Genomic DNA, 22,182 nt, shown 5'->3' with positions numbered 1-22,182 from the left:
GTGGATTTGGTGGAACGGTGGGTGATGAAGAAGTGGCAGCTTGTGTGAGGAGCCTCTTCAATGAGTCGACTAGCTCTTGAAAGGGATCTGGCGTGCTCATGCTGTTAGCGGTCTTGGTCCGATCTTCTGTCACAGATGCAGACGGACTCAAGGGTAGGTGCAATAACAGTGATTTTATTTAAAGGACTTGGGTGCTGGTGATCGTGAGACGAGGTGAGTAGATTCTTAGTAGTGATTCTTGCGGGAGTCGGATGACAGTGCTAATTGTGTCTTCTTGCTTCGTAGGCGGGTGGTACGTGGCCGGAGAGGAGTCAGATCCCAGAATTGCTGATCACACACAGACGGGTCTGAAGACAGAGAAGAGGACGGGACGGAGAACAGGAGGTTAGTACACAAGGTAGGTAATCAGAGGTTATACTCATCAACTGGAGGTCTTCCGAGTAGAGTCCGTTGGGTAGCAACGAGATCGGACAACTGAGGTGACTGGGGTCAAGTCAGGTGAGGCAGATCGTGGGAGTTGAGTGACGGGAGAGCCTGGCCGTGCTGTTACACATAGTTTGTTATTATTATTTATTTTATAAACCATATGGTAATGAGGACCATGGTTTTACTTGTTGTGACCACCATCTTACTAATAGAGTCAGTTAAATTCTGGATTTTATGAACTATATTAAATTTCATTAGGGCAAAGGATAATTTAACAGAATAGCTTTAATAGCTTCTTTCTCTTTAAATGTTTAAATACTGTCTTATATAAATTAGGTGTTAACTATTTACTAATGTTAAAGTTCTTAAAGGTATAGTTCACCCAAAAATTAAAATGGTCATCATTTACTCATCATCATATCATTAAAAATTTCAAGAAATTCAAGAAATTGCTGTACAGTATACAAAGAGTAGAATACAGTAGAAATCAAGGGTAACCAAAGTGGTTTGATAATATTCTACAAATTATCTTCTTTTGTGTTCCACAGAAGAAAGTAAGTCATACATGTTTAGAACAGCATGAGAGTGAGGAAATTATGACAGAATTTAATAGTAGTAAATTTTCTACATTTTAGCTCAAAACCATTGCTTTACTGTCAAGTTCCTTTCTATGTGACAAAAATAAGTTCATTATTAAGAATTCAGTAATATCTATCATTATTTGTTTCTGTCCTGTTTTATTTATTTACTCCAATTTAAGGCCCTATAACCCAGTAAAACATTCACGAGGAACTCGTGGACCGGATGGGCCAGATTTGTCCAGGGCCGAATTTTAACCCCAGTCCAGCTCTGCCCAGATACTGAAAGCAAAGATTCACATACGTTTGCAACGCACAGATATGTAACACTGGATAATTTTTCTCAATAAATAAATGACAAAGAAAATATTTTTCTCTCACTTGTTTGATTCGGTTCTCTTTGTCTGCTTTCAGGACTTGAAATATGAAATATGAAAATCTGATGATGGTTTGGGTCATATTTATGCAAAAATACAGAAAATTCTAAAGGGTTCACAAACTTTCAAGCAGCATCGTATATGAAGTGAAGTGATGTGACATACGGCCAAGTATGGTGACCCATACTCGGAATTTGTGCTCTGCATTTAACCCATCCAAAGTGCACAGTACACACACAGCAGTGAACACACACCCAGAGCAGTGGGCAGCCATTTATGCTGAGGTGCCCGGGGAGCAGTTGGGGGTTCGGTGCCATACTCAAGGGCACCTCAGTCGTGGTATTGAGGGTGGAGAGAGCGCTGGACATTCACTCGCCCCACCTACAACTCCTGCCGGACCTGAGACTCGAACCCGCAACCTTTGGATTACGAGTCCGAATCTTTAACCATTAGGCCTCGACTTCCCATTAAAACATCCTGCTAAAGACGCCCCGGGGTAAAAGGCTCCTTTGATACAAATCAAAGTATCAAAAGTATTATTTTTCATCTAAACCACTAGATGGCACAAAAACGTAGCGTAGCACTTTGCAAAAAATTTGCTTCTGTGCTTACTTAATCTAATATTTTATGTTTTCTAAAATGTTGTAGATTTAAGTAGCAAATGAGAATCACTCAAATTAATGCATATATTTTGAGACAAAGGTCTTCTTCGTGATTTTCATGATTTCATCTTTCTTTGCTTAAGATAAAGCAACAGTTTTAAATAACGAAAGAATATGTAAAAGTATGTATTTGGGGTAAAAAGCATCCCTGCTGTTGGGGTTAAAGGCGCACAGTAATTAACATGATAATTAATAGATCGCTGACTTTTCCATTTGTCCACATGACATGGTTAGATTCAGATGGGAAATATCATATATTATGTTGTTATAAATATCATATATATTATGTATGTGTCCATATTAGAGGTAATCACCATGTTTAGAATGAAACCATCATATTTAAAAACATGATATTAATCATATCATATAATAAAACATCAGTTGTTACTACTGTAAATATATTTTCAATTATTATTGGATCTCCTTCAGTACTTTCAGAATCTTTACTTATTAAAATGATTTTATTTCAGTATTTTAAAATATATTTTTATATTAACATATTTGAATGACAGTAGGCCTATATTTATTGAACTTTTTTTTCTTCAAATTAAGCAGAAAGCAGGACAAACTTTGCTAAAGTGATTGTTTTTAACAAGTATTAACAGACATTATTAAACAAAACATTATTTTAGCTGAAGTATTTGTGTCAATACCGTGTGCCTTTTAACCCATACCCCTTGCCCCCTCATACATTTATAAGATTTTTAAACAAAATAAACAACTTGAATTATTTATTTTCCCACAAAATCTGTTGCTCCATTAATGGTCAATACAACGTATATGTTTTTTCAGCAATTATACATTTTAGGCGCAGTGAATAGCACATTTTTTCTTAAGGTGGGCCTTTAGCCCCGTTGTACCCTATATGTAACCCAAGTTAGATAGTAGTCCATAGTGATAAGGTTTTCCAAAATGCTTTGATGAACATTGAATAGAACAGTATTTTATATATATATATATATATATATATATATATAGTAACATTTTTAATTGGCATTACTGTCACTTTTAATCAATTTAGTGCATCCTTGTTCAATAAAATAATTTATTTATTTAAAATACAACACCTTACTGACCACAAACCTTTGATCTGCTGTTTTTGTAATATTATACAACTTACAGTTTAAAAATACTATGAGTGAACGGCAGGAGTCAGCACACTCTAAATAATTTATAGTGGCTGTCATAAAGTGGAGCTCATCAGAAAGAAGAAATTGCAAATCAATTATTATATATATATATATATATATATATATATATAGACAGATGCGATTTGGAATCATATTTTGAGAGCTGCATGCATATCAACTTAATATTTTGAATATCTTTCTGTGAATAAAGTTGCTTTTCTGAAGAAGAAAACAAACTAAATCATAACACAAAGTAAACATTGTTTAGCCTATACACAAGCTTTAATGGCATGTTATTTATAAATTATTCACAAGCTATGCAATTAATTTCAAATATACTGTACAAATGACTATCATTAGCAATACATGATGTGGTGCCCAGCAGTGAAAAATGCTTCACGTAATGCTGCATATAAAAGTATGTACATCATAACAGAACAGACAATGTGAAGTAGTTATTTTCAATGCTTATAAAAATAAGCATTGAAAACTTCTCACGGGTAGAAGGGAAATATGATTCTATTACAAAGTAGGTGTGTGTGTGTGTGTGTGTATGTGTGGACTAGGAGCCATGTGCCAAGTGAGTGTGCAAGCCCTTTGTATTCAAGAGAAAAGAACAAAGTGCAGCTGTCCACAGTCATTCAGTAGAAAAGAGGCCATAAGCTAATAAAATTATCTTCTGAGAGCGATTTAAATTCACTGAGAAGAAAGACACCTCTATACATCTGCAAGCTTAATTTAGCTAACCCCAATGCCCTTAACACTAAGATTAATAAAGCAGTAATTTCATAACTAAATCAAAGGTTTTAGTTAATAAAATGAGTTTGCAATTTTACATATGCCCTTTTTTCAGTTTTTGAATCAGAATTTTAAGTTACAATAGCAATATTCTATCTTGATAAATCTTTATATGGATCTTCTTCTCCAGGAGCATCTGCAGATCGTCTAATAATGCCAAAGAATTGTTTCTAGTGTAGATTCTTTTCTGAAGAAGAAATTTTCCATGCAGGATTTCTGGGCATTGGGCTTTGAAAAAAATGAATCACCATCTCAAAAAGAGTACAGCCTGGACTTTACATGCAAAAGAAAATGAAACAAATCTTTCAGGTCACCATCAATCTGTACACCAGGAATAGCAGCTTATTTCTTCCTTATGTCAGTTCCTAGTAGTACAGCTACAGCATGAGTCTAGGTTGAATAATGAGGCACGTGGGTGAATATGGTGTAATTTTGGGCTCAGGCCAACGAATCTGATGGACAAAGTCAAAGCAGGAAGCTAGCAGTGATCTCTGCATTCAAACTCTTCCTGCCGTCATAAACCAATCAGAAAATCTAAACTCTGGCACATCCATCAGAAATTACATGCTGGATCTGCACTGTTTAGGTGGGATTCAGTGCCCCTTGTAAATGTCCACCCATGCGGAATTGTTTGCGTTACTCCAAGATGTCAGTTTCAAAGGGAACCAGGTGGTAGTAGGACAGATTAGTGACGTAAGCTTCAGGATCATCGTCACTCGGGTCTTGATCCAAAGATTCTCGCCCATCCTCATCATACCTGCATATTTAGAGATAATACAACAATTTTAATACATGAAAATATGAGAAAAAAATATCTTAAACAATATAACTTCAAAACATAGTAAGCTGCCTGCTGGAACAGTATATTAAGGCATCATACTTCTATCATAAAGGATGCATGTTTGCTTTTTCAGCTGTAACAGGACTTCACAGTACCATACATTCATCCTTCTGTGTGGAGGTACCATATAGGGACATTTATATGCTAAGGAAGAGAGAAGGATTGTAAATTAACTAAACAACAGTATGTCTAATTAATGCTTTAAAATGTGATGATCTGATTTATTTTTAAATTTCATAGATAATGTATAAGTATAACAATTTACTTAGAACTGAAATTAGAAATCAGTCAATAAACTTAGGGAAACATAGGGTGCATTTATTTTTATTTACTTTATTTATTTCATATAAAGGTCTTAAGACATTTTCTTAATGGGAAGGTTAAAAGTTTTCCAACCAGCCTTAATTTGTCACAAAAACTATGTGTATTATTTTTCCATGTTACCTGCACCAAGAGTAAACCTTTTTTTGTTAAAACTACAGATCGTACACATTTTTGTATTCACACTCATGGATCGGCTTACAGAGCCAAGTGCATTATGGTTGTTAAAGTTTTCCTACACCGTCGCCCTTTTTCTCTATCTATCTATCTATCTATCTATCTATCTATCTATCTATCTATCTATCTATCTATCTATCTATCTATCTATCTATCTAGCTATCTATCTATCTAGCTATCTATCTATAGTTCTACTCCGCCATCACTGAATCCGTCCTCTGCACCTCAATAACTGTCTAGTTCAGCTCAGCTACCAAATCTGACCTCAGAAGTTTAGATGTTTTAGCTGTTTTTGTTGTTGTTGTTTTATTGTTGTTTTTTGCTTAATCAGTTGGTTTTAGTTGGTTTTTCGCTTTTTTATGTTTTTGCTAAATCAGCTGGTTTTGGCTGAATTTTAACTGGTTCCTTTTGTTAAATCAGCTGGTTTTAACTGGTTTTTAACTGGTTTGTGCTAAAACATTCTAGCAACATGCTTAGTGACTGTAATCCAACCAATCTAAGTACCCTAGCAATAGCCCTAGTAACCACCCCAAGTACACTAGCAACAGCATAGCAACACCCTAGCAACTGCATAGCAACACCCTAGCAACTACCCAAAGTATCTTAGTAACCGCATAGCAACACCTTAGCCACCACCCCGATTATCCTAACAACCACCCTTAACACCCTAGAAACTCCCTTGCAACCAACTGATCTATCTATCTATCCATTTATCCATCTATCCATCTATCTATCTATCTATCTATCTATCTATCTACCTCTACTATTCTTTAATCAAACGTCAGCTTAACACCTTCAGACTACAATCTTTAAAACCACTTCAGTCTAAATTGTTTTTATAAAATCATAAAAATATGATTTAATTATTAGGAAATTGTGTATGAGGACCGAAATAAAAATCCTGATGATGATGACTTCACATGATGTATTTAGTCAACAGTGTTTGTATGGCAAGCCGTTTTAACATTTAATCTATAAGCCGTACTAGTATCTATTTTCATGCTACTAGTACTTATTTTTCAGATACTAGTATCTTTCCCATTAAGTACTAGTACTTATTCATTAGCTACTAGTGCTTATTCTTTAGCTACTAGTGCTTATTCTTTAGGTACTAGTGTTTATTCTTTAGGTACTAGTGTCTTTTTTAAAGTTACTAGTACTTATTCATTAGATACTAGTTCTTATTTATTAGATATTAGTACTTATTCCAATAGTGACTAGTATTTACTTATACTCTTCTTGTTAAGACAAAATAGAACTAGTTCTTATTTTTTAGTTACTAGTAACTTTTTAGACCAGAGATATCCTGAACTTAATAGATACTAGTACTTTTAAAATTAGCATTTCTGCCCAGTATGTTAATCGTATGTTGAATATTAATGAACCAGCAACATATAGGAGAGAGATTAGACAAGAAACGGAAAGGAGATGAATGTACTTTTTTGTGGAAACCACAGGTTTGTAATCTTTTCTTTGTGTTTTTATGGTAACCAATTAGCAAGGTAGGCTAACATACAAAGCCAGTTAGCCCTACTTAAGGATCAAATTAAATCAGCATATTAATGTATGTATTGCCATGTGGACTCTGATTGGACGGTTGAGAGGTACTCATGTTTATGTAATGATTTGTTTGAATTAAGATATCTCCAAATACATTCTTACTAGTTCTTTATGAGGTTAAAGATATCTCCAAATCAACAGGTAGTGGTAGTTATTCTGTTTGTGATATCATCTTTTACTTTCTGACAAGTAATTATTGCAATAGTGACTAGTATCTATTTAAATATTACTAGTAAGCATTCATTAGCTACTAGTACTTATGTTTTAGATACTGGTACTTATTCATTAGATACTAGTACCTATTTAATAGATGCTAGTATTTATTAATTAGGTACTAGTACTTATTTATTAGACACTAGTATCTTTTGTGATTACTACTAGTAACAATTCTTATCTTACTAGTCAGATCTGCTTTTTTACTGGTCTTATGTTATGACTAGTCCAAATGGCTACAGTAGAGTTCAATTTAAAAATTTACTAGTAAAATAAAAAATCTTACTAGTAACATTTCGAATAAGTACTAGTATCTAACAAATGTGTACTAGTATCTATTGAATAAGTACTAGTATCTATTTAATAAGTACTAGTATCTAATGAATGAGTACTAGTATCTAAAAAAATAAGTACTAGTATCCAGGGCTCTGAACCGGTTCAAGGAACGAAAACGAAAACCGGAAACGAACGAAATTTTGACTGGAACAGAACCGGAAACAGAAACTAAATCAAATTTTATAGTTCCGAACAGAATCGAAAATTTGAAATGGCCATTAACCGGTTAATAACATTATTTTTTCGTTCCATTTAATATTTAAAATTTGCTGTCAACCAATCACGAATTCAAGTAGTACAGACTATACAAATGTGATGCTGACGCATCCAGCGAGTGAAATGCCCGCCCGTGCTCAGCTGTGAACCCTAGTCGCAATGGCAATGAATTCTGCTACCATCTGTTTTAATGGAAAATCTGACAGGGTAGCACAAATCGTCAGAACACCGGCGTTAGCGTTTATCCGACGTCAGTGTAAGATGGATTCAACAGATCTTACACACCAGCGGTGCTTCGATGAAAGTAAAAGCCAATAAATAATATTTTAGTAGGCTATACGTCGAGAATATGGAAACATTTGGATTTGTGCCGAGTGAGAGAGGTAGGCATCAGCTTCACCTTTAATTTGTTTTTGGAATGACGTTTTTATAGCCTATAGGCTATCCTTAAGTTTAGAGGATTTGTTGTGGAGAGAAACTAATTACTGTGTTTATTAGGGATGTGCGGGTCTAGTCGACTAGTCGACTAAATGGTACAGCTCCTACTAGTCGACACTGAAAACAATAGTCGATTACACGAGAGAGAAAAAAAAAAAAAAAAAAACATTTTATCATTCAAATTACCATCATTTTAACGTTACATTTTAAAACATTTTAAATAAGTTAAAATAAAACTTTTGAAAAAGAATACATATCAAAATATTTAAATATTTATTTTTAAAAGCATATCTGGGCAGAAACTACATTTTTACCTCAGACCTCTCATGCCTTGTCTTCACGTCAGTTGCGGCGAGCTTAGAATGACCACACGAAAGACCTATGCGTTAGCCTGGAGGCTAGCCAAAGCCAGCAATGTCAATCTTTCATACGTCGCTGCGGTCCGTGATCCCATGCACGCGATCTATTCTTCTAAACGAAGACCCACTTCGGTGGTGCTGTGGGATTTCCAGGCTCTTTTCGAAACTCTCTGCGTGCCTGTGACTTCAGTTCCTGCCGAGCAAGTTTTTTTTTTGTTTGTTTTTTCAAGTGCAGAATCGTCTAGTCCAGTCTTTCACCAGACCACGTTAACAAATGTGCATGGAGTAAGTAAAACTAGCATTCTTTTGTTTTTAGACAATATAGCCAACATGAAGTAAATTTTTTAAAGCCATTTTAATGCTATTCCTTAATAAACGTTCCTATTTTTTTTTACTTTTGTTTTTATATGTTGGCTAACTTTATATGAAAATGAAGAATTCTGTCAGTCTATTGATTGATTTTCCATTTCTGCATTGCTCCAGCCGATCTGAATAAATAAGCTATGCACCGGTTTATGTTGAGTGTTAGAGCCCTGCAAAATTATTTTTATATTGTAGACATCTATCGATTAGTGATGAAAAAAAAAATCACCGCGCTGGTGGAAACAACAGGAGACCACACGACTGAGAGCAGCTCGATGGTGTTTAGTGTCCCGCAGCAGCAGCAGGTGACTTCAGAGCAGCGGAATAGTTCTGCGTTCAAATGCACGCAATAGGCTAAAGCTTGCTGCAAAACCCCAGCAAACATAACCATGAATGTGTCTGCGGGAAATAGAAAGGAGATATTTTAACTATTTACTAATAAACTAATGTTTTCTGAGTCCGTGTCGCAAGGATGAAGTTGCTGATCCTGACTCACCGTCTCCTCATTAGACGCGCCTTTAGAGAGAAATGCATCTTTATTGATTATGATTAAGATTATAATAAAAGAGTTTTTGTTTTCAATTTTTTATTTCGTTAAGTGATCATTTAAAGCTTTCTATAGATATATTTATCATGTCTGTGAGGCATGTATTCGCTCAGCTTCGGTTCATTTTTATGAAGCGCTCCTGTTCAAGACGAGAAAGCACATCATGTTTGTTTTCTTTGTTTTATAAAAGAACTACCTTTTTGTTGGCATTGTGAGTGCGCACAAATACAAGTAGACCCTTTACAGGTCGGAATGATGTATTATTCTTACCTTTATCAAACAAACAAACAAACAAAAAATGACGGCGTAGGCTATTTTAATTTGTTTCCACTGAAAGCAATGCAAGTGTTTGCTGGTGCCTCCATGTCCTGCAGAGCGCGCTTTAGCTTCCACTCTCCGCACAAACTTACATATAGGCTAGCGCACATTATTATTATAGCAGGTTTAACATTTAAACATTGTTATATACTTGAACTGTTTTAGTATATCTATAGATTTTATTTTAGGCAAGTCGTGATGATATGAGAAGGCTACATTTATCAAACATAGGCTATGATCAACTCATGCCGCTTGGCCATTACTTTAAAAAAAAAAAAAACGTATAGGCTATTTAATGAACAAAAATGCTCCCAATGTTTTTTCTAAATTAACTTAATAAAAAAACAAAACGAAATATAATAATTTTGCCATTACAGACAAAACGGAACTATTTTAATAGCCGAAACAGTAGTATAAACGGTTTTAGGAGAAGGGGGAAAAAAAGGGCTCGGGCCGGTAATTCTGATAAGCTGTCGGACGTGGGCCGGGCCTAGCCTGAGCGTCTCGGGCCAGGGCCGGGCTAGGGCCTAAATTTGAGGGCCGTGCACGGCTCTGTTGAGTGTATGCTCTTTATTTTTTTCTGTTTAACGACCGCCTAATATTAAATGATGATAACGCGAGGCAAGCATAATCATGACCTATTTTTAGCAGAATTAATTGAGGGATTTGACAGTGTGATTCAAAGATTTAAGTATTTCAAGTGTAGGCTGTTATATAGACACACGCACTTTTTTTGCCATTTTTTGGGGGTTTCTAGCTTTTAGACTAGTCGACTAGTCGGATACAAAACTTCCGTTTAAACGACAGTCAAATTAGTCGTAGCGCACATCCCTAGTGTTTATAATGTTTGTAAACATTTTTGATTTACCGGCATTTTAGCCTACATCATTTCTGAATAATAGGCTAATAAAATGCAGGCTTAGCCTTTGTTTTTTTTCCCCTCAAAACATTTTATACAAGTAGCGTTTTTTTTGTTTTTTTTACAATTTGCAGCAAACATCTTTAAAAAATGCTTTAATGTCTTTAAAGCATTAATAGATTTTTTTATTTTGTTTAGTAGCCTACATTTAGAAATGTAAAAATCTAGAAAAGATGATGCTGTATAGCCTATTAGCGCAGTGGGTTAAGATACCATCTCTTTCTGTATTTTTTATTTTTATTTATTTTTCTTTTTGTGTAAAGAAACACAGTACTTTATTATTATTATTATTATTATTATTATTATTATTATTATTATTATTATTATTATAGGCAAAGACAATTTTAAAAATAACGGTATTAACCGTTATGTTTTCTACTCAAACCGGTTTCGGAGCGGTAATAATACAGAGGAACGCAGGAACGGAAACGTTAAAATATCGATTCTGCTCGGAGTGAACCGATTGACATTTTTTTTCCTTTTCAAGCCCTGCTAGTATCTAATGGATAAGTACTAGTATCTAATAATAAGTACTAGTATCTAATGAATAAGTACTAGTGTCTATTTAATAGGTACTAGTATCTAATGAATAAGTCAAGTCAAGTCAAGTCTGCTGTATTGTCAATTCTTCCACATGTACGTCATTCCACATGTATGTCATTGTGTTACTCTCAGACCCTTGGTGCATACAGTTAACATTAAACACTGACAGTAGACATTCAAATACAGATAAGTACAGTTTAAACATATGTACATACAACTATACAGATATACAAATGAGGACATTGTAAAAAAAAAAAGTGGCATAAGGCACATGGCAGATAGAGTGCAAACCAAAAATAAAAAAATAAAACAAAACTATATAAGTAAAATTATCAGTAAGAATAAGTAAAAGTATCTAAAAAAATACGTACTAGTACCTAATGAATAACTACTAGTACATAAAAATTAAGTACTAGTCACTAGTGGAATACTTACTAGTCAAAACTGAATAGTTGATATCTCAATGATGGATTCCCATAGAAGTCAATGGCAAAAATTTAAAATTTGTTACTAGTAACAATATAATAGTTACTAGTCACTATTGAAATAAGTACTAGTATATAAAGAATAAATACTAGTATTTAATGAATAAGTACTAGTATCTAATAAGTACTAGTATCTAATGAATAAGTACTTGTACCTAATAAATAAGTACTAGTATCTAATTAATAAGTACTGGTACCTAATAAGTAAGCACTAGTATCTAATGAAAACATACTAGTATCTAATGAATAAGTACTAGTAACTTTACAAAAGACACTAGTACCTAAAGAATGAGCACTAGTACCTAAAGAATAAGCACTAGTAGTTAATGACTAGGTACTAGTACTTAATGGAAAAGATACTAGTATTTAAAAAATAAGTACCAGTAACATTAAATTAGATACTAGTGGCTTATAGATTAAATGTTAAAACGGCTTGCCATAGTGTTTGGGATGGAAGGAGGAACTGCGTAAATCATGATACTAAAATTAATCTAGCAAACAATAGCTCAATTCATATACAATTAATATTCGATTGTATGAAATGCAAGTGCATATATTATGTGACCAAAACTTAATTGATTCTAGCGTGTCTCACATGGACATTTGCGCTTACTGTATCACATCTGTATGTGCGTTGATCAGTTGTAAATAAAAGGTCAAATTAAATCTGAATTTATGAATGATGCACTCACCTATCGATCTCTTAATTCTCTGAAAAGATCAGGATGAGCAAGCGACAAATGCTTAAAAAGATTTGATGTGTTCCTGTGACAACATGATTTAGGCCTATAGCAATGCTTGCATACAGGTGCAGTAAGGTCAGTTCCTTCACCTTTGTGTTTTGTATCCAAAGTAATGCCATATTTCACTTCTACTGTTCTCTTTATTTATTAATTTCGGGTGCGTTGAGTTTCATCTGTTTGATCCATTGCACTGTTCTGTTGTCACATTTACTGGTTGTGCAGCAATTTGGGAAGCACTTCGCAACTGCAGCGTATGAAATACCGAATTGAGCAAAATTATGATATCGTACCGTTTGAAATATAATATATACCAGTATTTTTCCAGTACCGGTATACCGCTATCCCTACTATGCACTCAAGGAAAACATTACTGCATGAATGTTGTCAATGGCTTATGTAAAAATGAATGTAATCGGGGCTCTATGACAACAAAGCTTTATCAATATACATTTCCTGTATTGTTATGTACACTGGGACTGGGATGACAGAGGCAATGTCGGACACTTACGAGTGCTGGGCTGAGTCAGTGGAGGAGGGTCTTTCTTTGTCCAGTGGAATGCTCTCATCAAACACAATGGTCTCTGTGTTTGCCAGGCAAAACCCATTAGACCTCATGATCTCTGTAGAAATGTCAAGTGAACAGTCAGAAATCAAACAGACAACTCTGAAATACAACTCTCAAAGACTATTTATATTATTATATATAATATTAATTATATATTCGTAATAACTGTAATAAATGTAATAACATGAAATACATATCCATGACAAATAGAGACATTAGCCCCCTTCAAAGTAGGCACCTTGGGACTTCACACAGTTCTCCCAGCATCTCTTGCACTATTCAAAACAGTTTGCAAAATCCTTTGTTGTAATTGCCATCATCTGCCTTGTCGTATTTTCCTAAATCTCATTGATGGTCAAGAATATCGTGAAAAAGTTTTTTTTTTTGTAACTTATTTCAAAAAGTGAAACTTTCATTTATTCATTGCATGTAAAGTAAAACATTTCAAAAGTTTTTTTGTTTGTTTTAATTTTGATGATTAGAGCTTACAGCTCATGAAAGTCAAAAATCCAGTATCTAAAAATATTAGAATATTTACATTGGATGGTCATTTAATGAAACTCAAATCTAACAAACGTGCTAACTCCATTCTTTTCGCTGACTTTACTTAAAGTGCTATTGTTTGTTTACCTTACTGGTGTAGATCTATTAAATCTTGCTATTTGTGCTAAAAGTCCTAGTTACTCAAATGTGCTGAGCAAGCCATGTGACCACTGATGTCATCAGGGTTTGGATTGAGAATTTTCTGATCAACGGCGATCTTGTTTTGTGGAAGACTTCGGCTGATAAACAATAAAACTGGTGAGTATTTATACATATAAGTTTGAGTTTAATGTTAAGGAACTTGATTATATGATATTAAAGTCAAAGTTAATGGATTAATGCACGTGTTTTGTCGAATTAGTATCAATATACATTTTGTTATGTCATCTATGTCGCGCCTGGTAAATATATCCGCGCAGTATTCAGTGTTTGAATTACTGACATGTTAAATGGGGAAAACCAGGATGAAGATGACGGAGCTGACTTTGAGAGAAAAGCAAGCAATTTGAATGCTAAAAGAAAAGAGGAAGTCAATTAGAGCTATAGCAAAAACAAAGGGCATGGAGAAATCAAGAGTTTGGAAACCACCAGCGACACCAGAAACCAACAACGACCTGATCGGCTGAGAAAACAACAGTAGTTGATGACAGACAAATCATAAAAGCTGTGAAAATTAACCCTAAAAGACGTGTCTGTAAAATCACCAACAATTTCCTGAAAGCTGGGGTGATGCTCTGACAATCTACTGTCCTCAGGAGACTTTGACATAATTACAGATGCTACACAGCAAGATGCAAACCTCTGACCAGCACCAAAAATAGAAAGGCAAGATTAGAGTTTGCAGGTCAGCCAGAAGAGTTTTGGAACTGTGTTTATGGACCGATGAGACAAAGATGAACCTTTAACTAAGTGATGGGAAAGCAAAAATGTGGAGAAAAAAGGGAACTGCAAATGATCCCAAGTATACAGCCTCATCTGTAAAGCATGGTGGAGGTGGTGTCATGTCATGGGCAACTTTACTGATGACTTAATGTATGATGACAGTAGCAGAATGAATTTGGAAGGGTACAAAACCATCTTGCCTACCAATATTCAAGAAAATGCCACCAGATTCATTGGGAAGTGCTTCTTGTTGCATCAGGACAATGACCCAAAACACCCTGCCAGTTCAGTCAAGGAATTTATAAGGGCAAAGAAAAGGAAAGTCTTAGATTGCCAAAGTCAATCTCCAGATTTAAATCCAATTGAACATTAATTTCACCAGCTGAAGAGGAGAGTAAAGGACAAAACAAGCAACAATTGGAATTGGCTGGGAAAGTATTTCAAAGGAAGATGGTGATGTCTATGGGTCACAGACTCACTGCTGTGATTGTGTGCAAGGGATCTGCAACTAAAAAGCTTTTAATCTTTTATATCTGCCTTATGTTCAACTGTCCCAATACTTATGCTCACATCAATGAGTGGGATGAACTCTAAAAGTGCTGTTATTTTTATTTGGTAAAACATGTATGTGTTGAAATGGCTAATAATAAAGTGTGACATTCTGTAGTTTTGTCTCATATTCATCTTTTAATAATATTTGCAAATGTCTTGACTCCACAGCCAACAGAGCAATTGTGTCTTCACTGTTCCAATACTTATGGAGGGCACTGTATATATATTTATTTGAATTAATACTAAGTGACAAGTATATGTATTTATATATATATATAGTGTCATTTTAATGTTTTATTTATTTATCTATGGTTTTGTTTACCTTCAATCCAGTTAATAATTGCTATCCTGGTCTTTTTTTAGGAAAGAGATTTTTGTGACAACTTTGCACAACAGTTTGGAGATGTTATCACATCACAAAAGTACTGACAGTCTTTTAGGTATATATTTATGGTCAGTTAGGCTTTATCTGCTGTTGTTCATGAATTAACTGAGTTATTTTTATCTGCATCATCATATTATAGACCCGTGCCTTCTGATTAATATGCATTTGAGGAGATACGAAAGGTGATTCCAAATCAATACGTACATATATGAGGTTAGTTTTTTTAATATAATACAAAGTGCAGGAATGAAAATTATGCTAAAGATATTGATCATTAATGTGTTTTTTGTTGTTCTACAACTAATCACAGTTCATTTTCTCTAAATCTCTTAATCCTGGCAGGAAAAACAGACAACTTGGAGAAGGTATGTGTTGACTTTGCTTGACAGAAAAGGATGTTTTAAAGGGATACTCTTCCCAAAAATCAAAATTATCTGATCATTTATTCATTCTTATACTGTCCCAGATGTATATGACTTTTTTCTTCAGATAAACACTATCTAAAAAATTTTAGAAAAATACTCCATCTGTTACATTGAGAGGACAGGATGACAGAATCACAAATGAAGGTAGGTTTAATGATCAACAGTGGTAATGGAAACTGGTAAGTAATGTCAGAATCTGGAGCCGCTGAACGAACAGGCTGATGATCTTGGGTTTTCTTCTTGCAGGAGATGAGAGGGATTAGGAGGATGTGACAGACACACACCGCAGACTTGGGATTATCCGGAAACGCTCTCGGAACGGATGTCACTGGAGCTGGATCAGGAGATTGCCTAGGAGCGAGCAGAACAGGTAAGTAATCTACAGGTAAGTTTCTTAGGTAGGTACTGCACTATGACTGAGCGTAGTGAGTTAGTCCTCTTCGTAGAAACGAGACTGGACGACTGGTGTTGGGCGGTGTGTGTCTTTATACTGCGTGGGTAATGAGAAGGGAAATGAGTGACAGGTGTGCATGATCAGTATTCTGGTGAGGGTGAGCGCTGTGATTGGGTAGCAGAACCTGGCAGATCTGTAACATTACCCCCCTCTCCACGGCCCGCTCCCGAGGGCCGAAGACCCCGACGCCGTGGCGGTCTACCTCTTCCCCTAGGGGCAGGACGATCTGGGTGGTTAGAGTGGAATTCTTCGAGTAGCACTGGGTCCAGCACATCATCCCTGGGGATCCAGGACCTCTCCTCAGGACCATATCCTTCCCAGTCTATGAGGTACTCTAACCTGCCGCCTCGGCGTCGGGAGTCCAAGATCTCCTTGATCTGATAGACCGTTCCATCCTCCAATACCAGTGGGAGAGGGGGTTCTTCCTCGGGACCAGGTTCTGCAGGGGGAGAAACAGGAGGGTGAAACGGTTTTAGCAGTGACACGTGGAAGACGGGGTGAATTCTATACTGTGAGGGGAGCTGGAGCTGGTAAGTGACTGGATTGATTTGTCTGATTATGGGAAAGGGACCAACAAATCTGGGACTGAGTTTCTTGCAGGGTAGACGTAACCTGATGTCCCTAGTTGACAGCCAGACCTTCTGCCCTGGATGATACACGGGAGCCTTGGAGCGGCGGAGGTCGGCTGTCAATTTACGTCTACTCACTGCGCGCTGGAGGTGGTGATGAGCGCTGTCCCAGACCCTCTCGCTCTCCCGGAACAGGTAAGTCTGAAGGTTCGCCTGACCAGGGAAACATGGGAGGTTGGAAACCAAGTATGCACTGAAATGGGGTTATACCTGTAGTAGGCTGGCGCAGGGAATTCTGGGCATACTCAGCCCAACCGATGAACTAGTTCCAGGAGTTCTGGTGGCCATGGCAGAAGGTTCGGAGGAACCGGGCTACTTCCTGGATCTTCCTCTCCGTCTGCCCGTTCGTCTGTGGATGGTAACCGGAAGACAGACTGATGGTCACACCCAGGAGCTTGAAGAAAGTTCTCCATACACGGGACACGAACTGTGGACCTCTGTCTGAGACTATATCTTCCGGGATCCCAAAGTATCTGAACACATGATTAAACATTAGTTCTGCAGTTTCCATGGCCGTCGGAAGGGCCTTAAGTGGGAGTAATCGGCAAGCCTTAGAGAACCAAGATACAGGTGTTCCCGTCCGATGGTGGTAAGTCCGTGACAAAGTCAACTCCTAGGTGTGACCACGGTCGATTGGGAACAGGCAGAGGAAGTAGCTTACCGGCTGGCAGATGTCGAGGAGATTTGGACATGGCACATTCCTTACATCCCTGGACGAATCTACTCACATCCTTGGCCATGTTGGGCCACCAGAAGCGCTCTCGTAGCAGCGAGAGGGTGTTGTTGGTCCCTGGGTGACCAGTGCCAAGGGAAGAGTGAACTGACTGAATGATCTGTGAGCGTTGGTTTCTGGGAACAAATTGTGTACCTGGTGGGCAGCCCGGCGGAATGTTGGAGGAGACATTGGAGGAGGTAAAGCTAGGAGAGGTCCACTGGATGGGGCAGACAAAAAGAGATTCTGGGAGGACTGATTCTGGAACTTCATCGTATTCTTCATGGGATTCGAATTGTCGGGAAAGAGCGTCTGCCGCTGTATTCGTGGAACCGGGTCTATAGGAAATGGAAAAGTTGAAACGGGTGAAAAACAGAGCCCATCTGGCTTGCCGGGGGTTTAATCTTTTGGCTTCTCTGAGATATTGGAGGTTTTGATCGGTGAGGACTAGGAACGGATGTTGAGCTCGCTCCAACCAATGTCTCCACTCCTCCAAAGCGAGCTTGATGGCTAGAAGTTCTCGGTTGCCAACATCATAGTTCCTCTCCGCCGGGCTGAGTTTACGGGAGAAGAAGGCACATGGATGGAGTCGTGGTGGCGTCCCCTGCCTCTGGGACAATATGGCACCCACTCCTGACGTGGAGGCATCAACTTCAACAACAAAATGTTTCTCTGGGTCTGGATGTACGAGGATGGGAGCTCGGGTGAAAGCATCCTTCAATTCTTGGAATGCAGTGGTAGCGGCTACTGTCCAGGAGAGGGATTTGGGCTTTCCCTTCAACAGGTTGGTTAGGGGACTGGCTATGGAACTGTAATTGTAAATAAACCGGCGATAGAAATTGGCAAAGCCTAGAAAGCGTTGAAGTCCCTTTACCGTGTCAGGAGTGGGCCATTCTCGGATTGCCGTAACCTTCCCCTCGTCCATCTGGATACCACCGTGGCTGATGTTATAGCCGAGGAACTGCACTGAGGGTCGATGGAACAGACACTTCTCCGCCTTAAGGAACAGGTTGACCTCCCTCAGGCGTTGTAGGATCTCCGCAACGTGGCGACGATGTTCGGCCATACTCCAGGAGTAAATCAGAATATCATCAATGTACACTAGTACAAATTTATGGAGAAACTCCCGGAGCACCTCGTGCATGAAATCTTGGAATACGGTGGGGGCGTTGACGAGCCCATAGGGCATGACAAGATATTCATAGTGGCCTGTGGGCGTGATGAAGGCGGTCTTCCACTCGTCCCCCTCACGTATTCTGACAAGATTGTAGGCGCTGCGGAGGTCTAACTTGGTGAACACGGTGGCACCTCGCAGATGTTCCAGAGCAGCTGGGACGAGGGGAAGCGGATATCTAAACTTGACAGTGATTTGGTTCAAGGCTTGGTAATCAACGCAAGGTCTGAGTCCTCCATCCTTCTTTGCGACAAAGAAGAAACTGGAGGAGGCAGGAGAGGTGGAAGGGCGAATGTATCCCTGCTTTAAGGCTTCCTCGATGTACTCCTCCATGGCCATCTGCTCTGGGATGGATAGAGGATATATTTTACCACGAGGCACTGGTTCACCCGGAAGGAGGTCAATGGCGCAATCCCAGGGTTGGTGAGGTGGTAACTGTGCGGCTTTCTGGGGACAGAAGACATCTTTGAATTCATCATAACAAGGAGGAATTTCGGTGGATAGTTTTTCTGGGGGACTCTCTACGGAGGTGGTAAGTAACTTCAGGATCTCTGCGGCTGGTCTTGTTGGTCTAGGAATATGTGGGAAACACTCGGGAAAACATGACTCACCCCACTTAATTATCTCGCCCGTTCTCCATGAAAGGATGGGATTGTGTTGAACTAACCAGGGTCGCCCTAAGATGATGTCCGTAGTAGCATCTTCGAGCACTAACAATCTTATATACTCTTCATGGAGTAAACCTAACTTAAGGCATACGGGAGTAGACCATCTGTTCACAAACTTACGGCTTACCGCCTTGCCCGTCACCGATTGGATCTGGTAGTTCCTTGGGGTGATGGAGGTTGTGAGGCCGAGTTGTCTACAGAGACTGCCCGAAATGAAGTTCCCCGCCGACCCGGAGTCGAGGAGGGCAACGACTGGAACGGAGAAAGTGGTACCCATAAGAAGTGCCTCAGTGGTTAAAGGCTTGAGATTAGGGATCTCGGAATTCAAGGCACTCACCAGAAAGCGAGTTGGTCTTACTGGGCAGGTGACTCGGAGGTGCCCCTTCTCTCCACAGTACAGGCAGAGTCCATGGGCATATCGGCGTGGCCTTTCTTGGGAGGAGAGACGAGAATTATCAACATTCATAGGCTCAGGAGTGGATTCTGGTGGGTTCGGTGTGACGGGGAGATAGGAGCTATGACCCGGGTTGAATTCAGACAGACACGTCTTCATGCGTGTGGCACATCGGATGGAATGTTGAATTAAGCCCTCTAATCCCAGGGCATCATCAAAGGCGGCAAGTTGTAGACGGAGGTGTGGTGCCAAACCTTGCCGGTAGGCGGTTAACAGGGCTCGCTCGTTCCATCCGCTGGCCGCGGCTAGGGTTCTGAACTGTAAGGAATAGTCTTGGATATTGTTATTGCCTTGACGTAACTGATAAATTTGATCACAGACAGAGGAATCATAAGCGGGTTTACCGAACACATCTCTGAAGTGTTGGATGAAGGCTTGGGAGGATTGGGTAACACTGCCTCCTTGTGTCCATATGGTGCTAGCCCACTGCAGAGCTCTACCCTGGAGATGCTGGATAATGAACGCAATCTTGGCCTTCTCAGTGGAAAACAAGTGGGGCTGCATCTCAAACGCCAGGTCGCATTGTAGCAGGAAACCATTGCAATCTTCCGCCGAACCAGCATAGGGCGCTGGTCGGACTGTCGGGTGGTTCGTGGGCATCGAAGAAGAGATTGCGGAAGCACCTGGGCTGGAAGAGACCGCTGCTGGAGCGAGTGTTTGTTTTAAAATGTCAACCAGGTCCTGGAATGCGTCCGGATTGCTCATGCTGTTGATCGTTGATGTTAAGGTCCAGTCTTCTGTTACATTGAGAGGACAGGACGACCGAATCACAAATGAAGGTAGGTTTAATGATCAACAGTGGTAATGGAAACTGGTAAGTAATGTCAGAATCTGGAGCCGCTGAACGAACAGGCTGATGATCTTGGGTTTTCTTCTTGCAGGAGATGAGAGGGATTAGGAGGATGTGACAGACACACACCGCAGACTTGGGATTATCCGGAAACGCTCTCGGAACGGATGTCACTGGAGCTGGATCAGAAGATTGCCTAGGAGCGAGCAGAACAGGTAAGTAATCGACAGGTAAGTTTCTTAGGTAGGTACTGCACTATGACTGAGCGTAGTGAGTTAGTCCTCTTCGTAGAAACGAGACTGGACGACTGGTGTTGGGCGGTGTGTGTCTTTATACTGCGTGGGTAATGAGAAGGGAAATGAGTGACAGGTGTGCATGATCAGTATTCTGGTGAGGGTGAGCGCTGTGATTGGGTAGCAGAACCTGGCAGATCTGTAACACCATCTATGTGAGACCATATAATGCTAGAGGAAGGGACCCTTAAACTTAATGCTTCAAAAAGATGTCTTTAGTAGATATTTATTCCTCCACTGGGCTCATATAAATTAGTCACAATTGCGGTGTATGGTTATTTTTTTTAAAGCATCAAATATGGACTCACAGAGATTGATTATTTTTCTAAAAATTGTTGTATTTATCAGAAGAAAGTAATATACATGGAGGTTAGCATGAGGGTTGTAACAGGGTGAACAAGACGTGAGATGTGCGGATCCATTTGCAAGCTTTTATTAATAAAGTCAAATAACAGACAGGGTCAAAACACCAGCAAATGGGTATGGCACGGGCAACACACAAGAGTAATCCCAGTGCATGCGTGGGTCCTCGATCGGTGAACAATATCCAGAGGGCTTGAGAAGAGAGGTTGTCCGATAACCTGAGCAATAATCCAAACGAGGTAAACACAGAGTCCGAAACGATGAGACAAGTGTAAATCCACGATACAAGGGCGGGAAACAGGAAACTAGACTATAAACAAAATAAACTAAACTTAGACTTAAAGAATACAGAAAGGCAGCTAACACTTGGAGAGTGCTAAACGTAGAACCAGACTCAGAGCTAGACATAAACACAGAAGGCTCGGTAAGATTCGTGACAAGGGTGATAAATGATAAGAGAATTGTAATTTTTAGAAGGACTACCTCATTAAATTAAGTGGATTGTCAGCAAATTAAAAACAATAAATAAGACATTCTTTACACATACAGAATAGCATGGAATCTCATTTTATATACTCTTCCCTCTTTTCAGGAAACTGAGGTTACTCTTCAACACACTGCAGTTCTCCATGGCATTCCTGTCCTGCTTGGAGACAACAAGGAGAGGAAAGGTCTTGTGTATTTATTTTGATGTTTTCTCTTGATTCAGCTATTGTATATAGTATTGTATATACAGCTTGTGATGACAAGTGGACATTGCAGTACATGTCAAAGTAGTTAGACAGTATGAGCAAATGTTTTTGTTACTATGTAAGTTAAAGTATATTGAGTGTGCGTTCTTTTTATTGTTTTAATGTGCTCAGGGAATATTATTCTTCTCAAATGCTCTTTTGTTGGTTATGATTGCTTATATTGTCCTCATTTGTAAGTCATTTTGGATAAA

General features: G+C 38.5%; 1 protein-coding gene across 1 annotated transcript in view; it reads right to left on the bottom strand.

Annotated features, from left to right (window-relative positions):
• Positions 1-3,439: 3,439 nt before the first annotated feature.
• LOC306863588 (PX domain-containing protein 1-like) overlaps positions 3,440-22,182 on the bottom strand; it is a 47,072-nt gene continuing 28,329 nt past the window's right edge. Inside the window, exons 4-5 of the mRNA XM_079407011.1 lie at positions 12,859-12,970; positions 3,440-4,728 (exon numbers count right to left, since the gene is read on the bottom strand). Coding sequence (XP_079263137.1) covers positions 4,608-4,728; positions 12,859-12,970 — 233 coding nt within the window. The 3' untranslated portion in view covers positions 3,440-4,607. The remainder of the gene's footprint in view (positions 4,729-12,858; positions 12,971-22,182) is intronic.

The sequence above is a fragment of the Barbus barbus genome (genome assembly GCF_936440315.1).
Source record: "Barbus barbus genome assembly, chromosome: 44".
Classification (NCBI taxonomy): Eukaryota; Metazoa; Chordata; class Actinopteri; order Cypriniformes; family Cyprinidae; genus Barbus; species Barbus barbus.
This window is presented reverse-complemented; position numbering and strand designations above follow the sequence as displayed.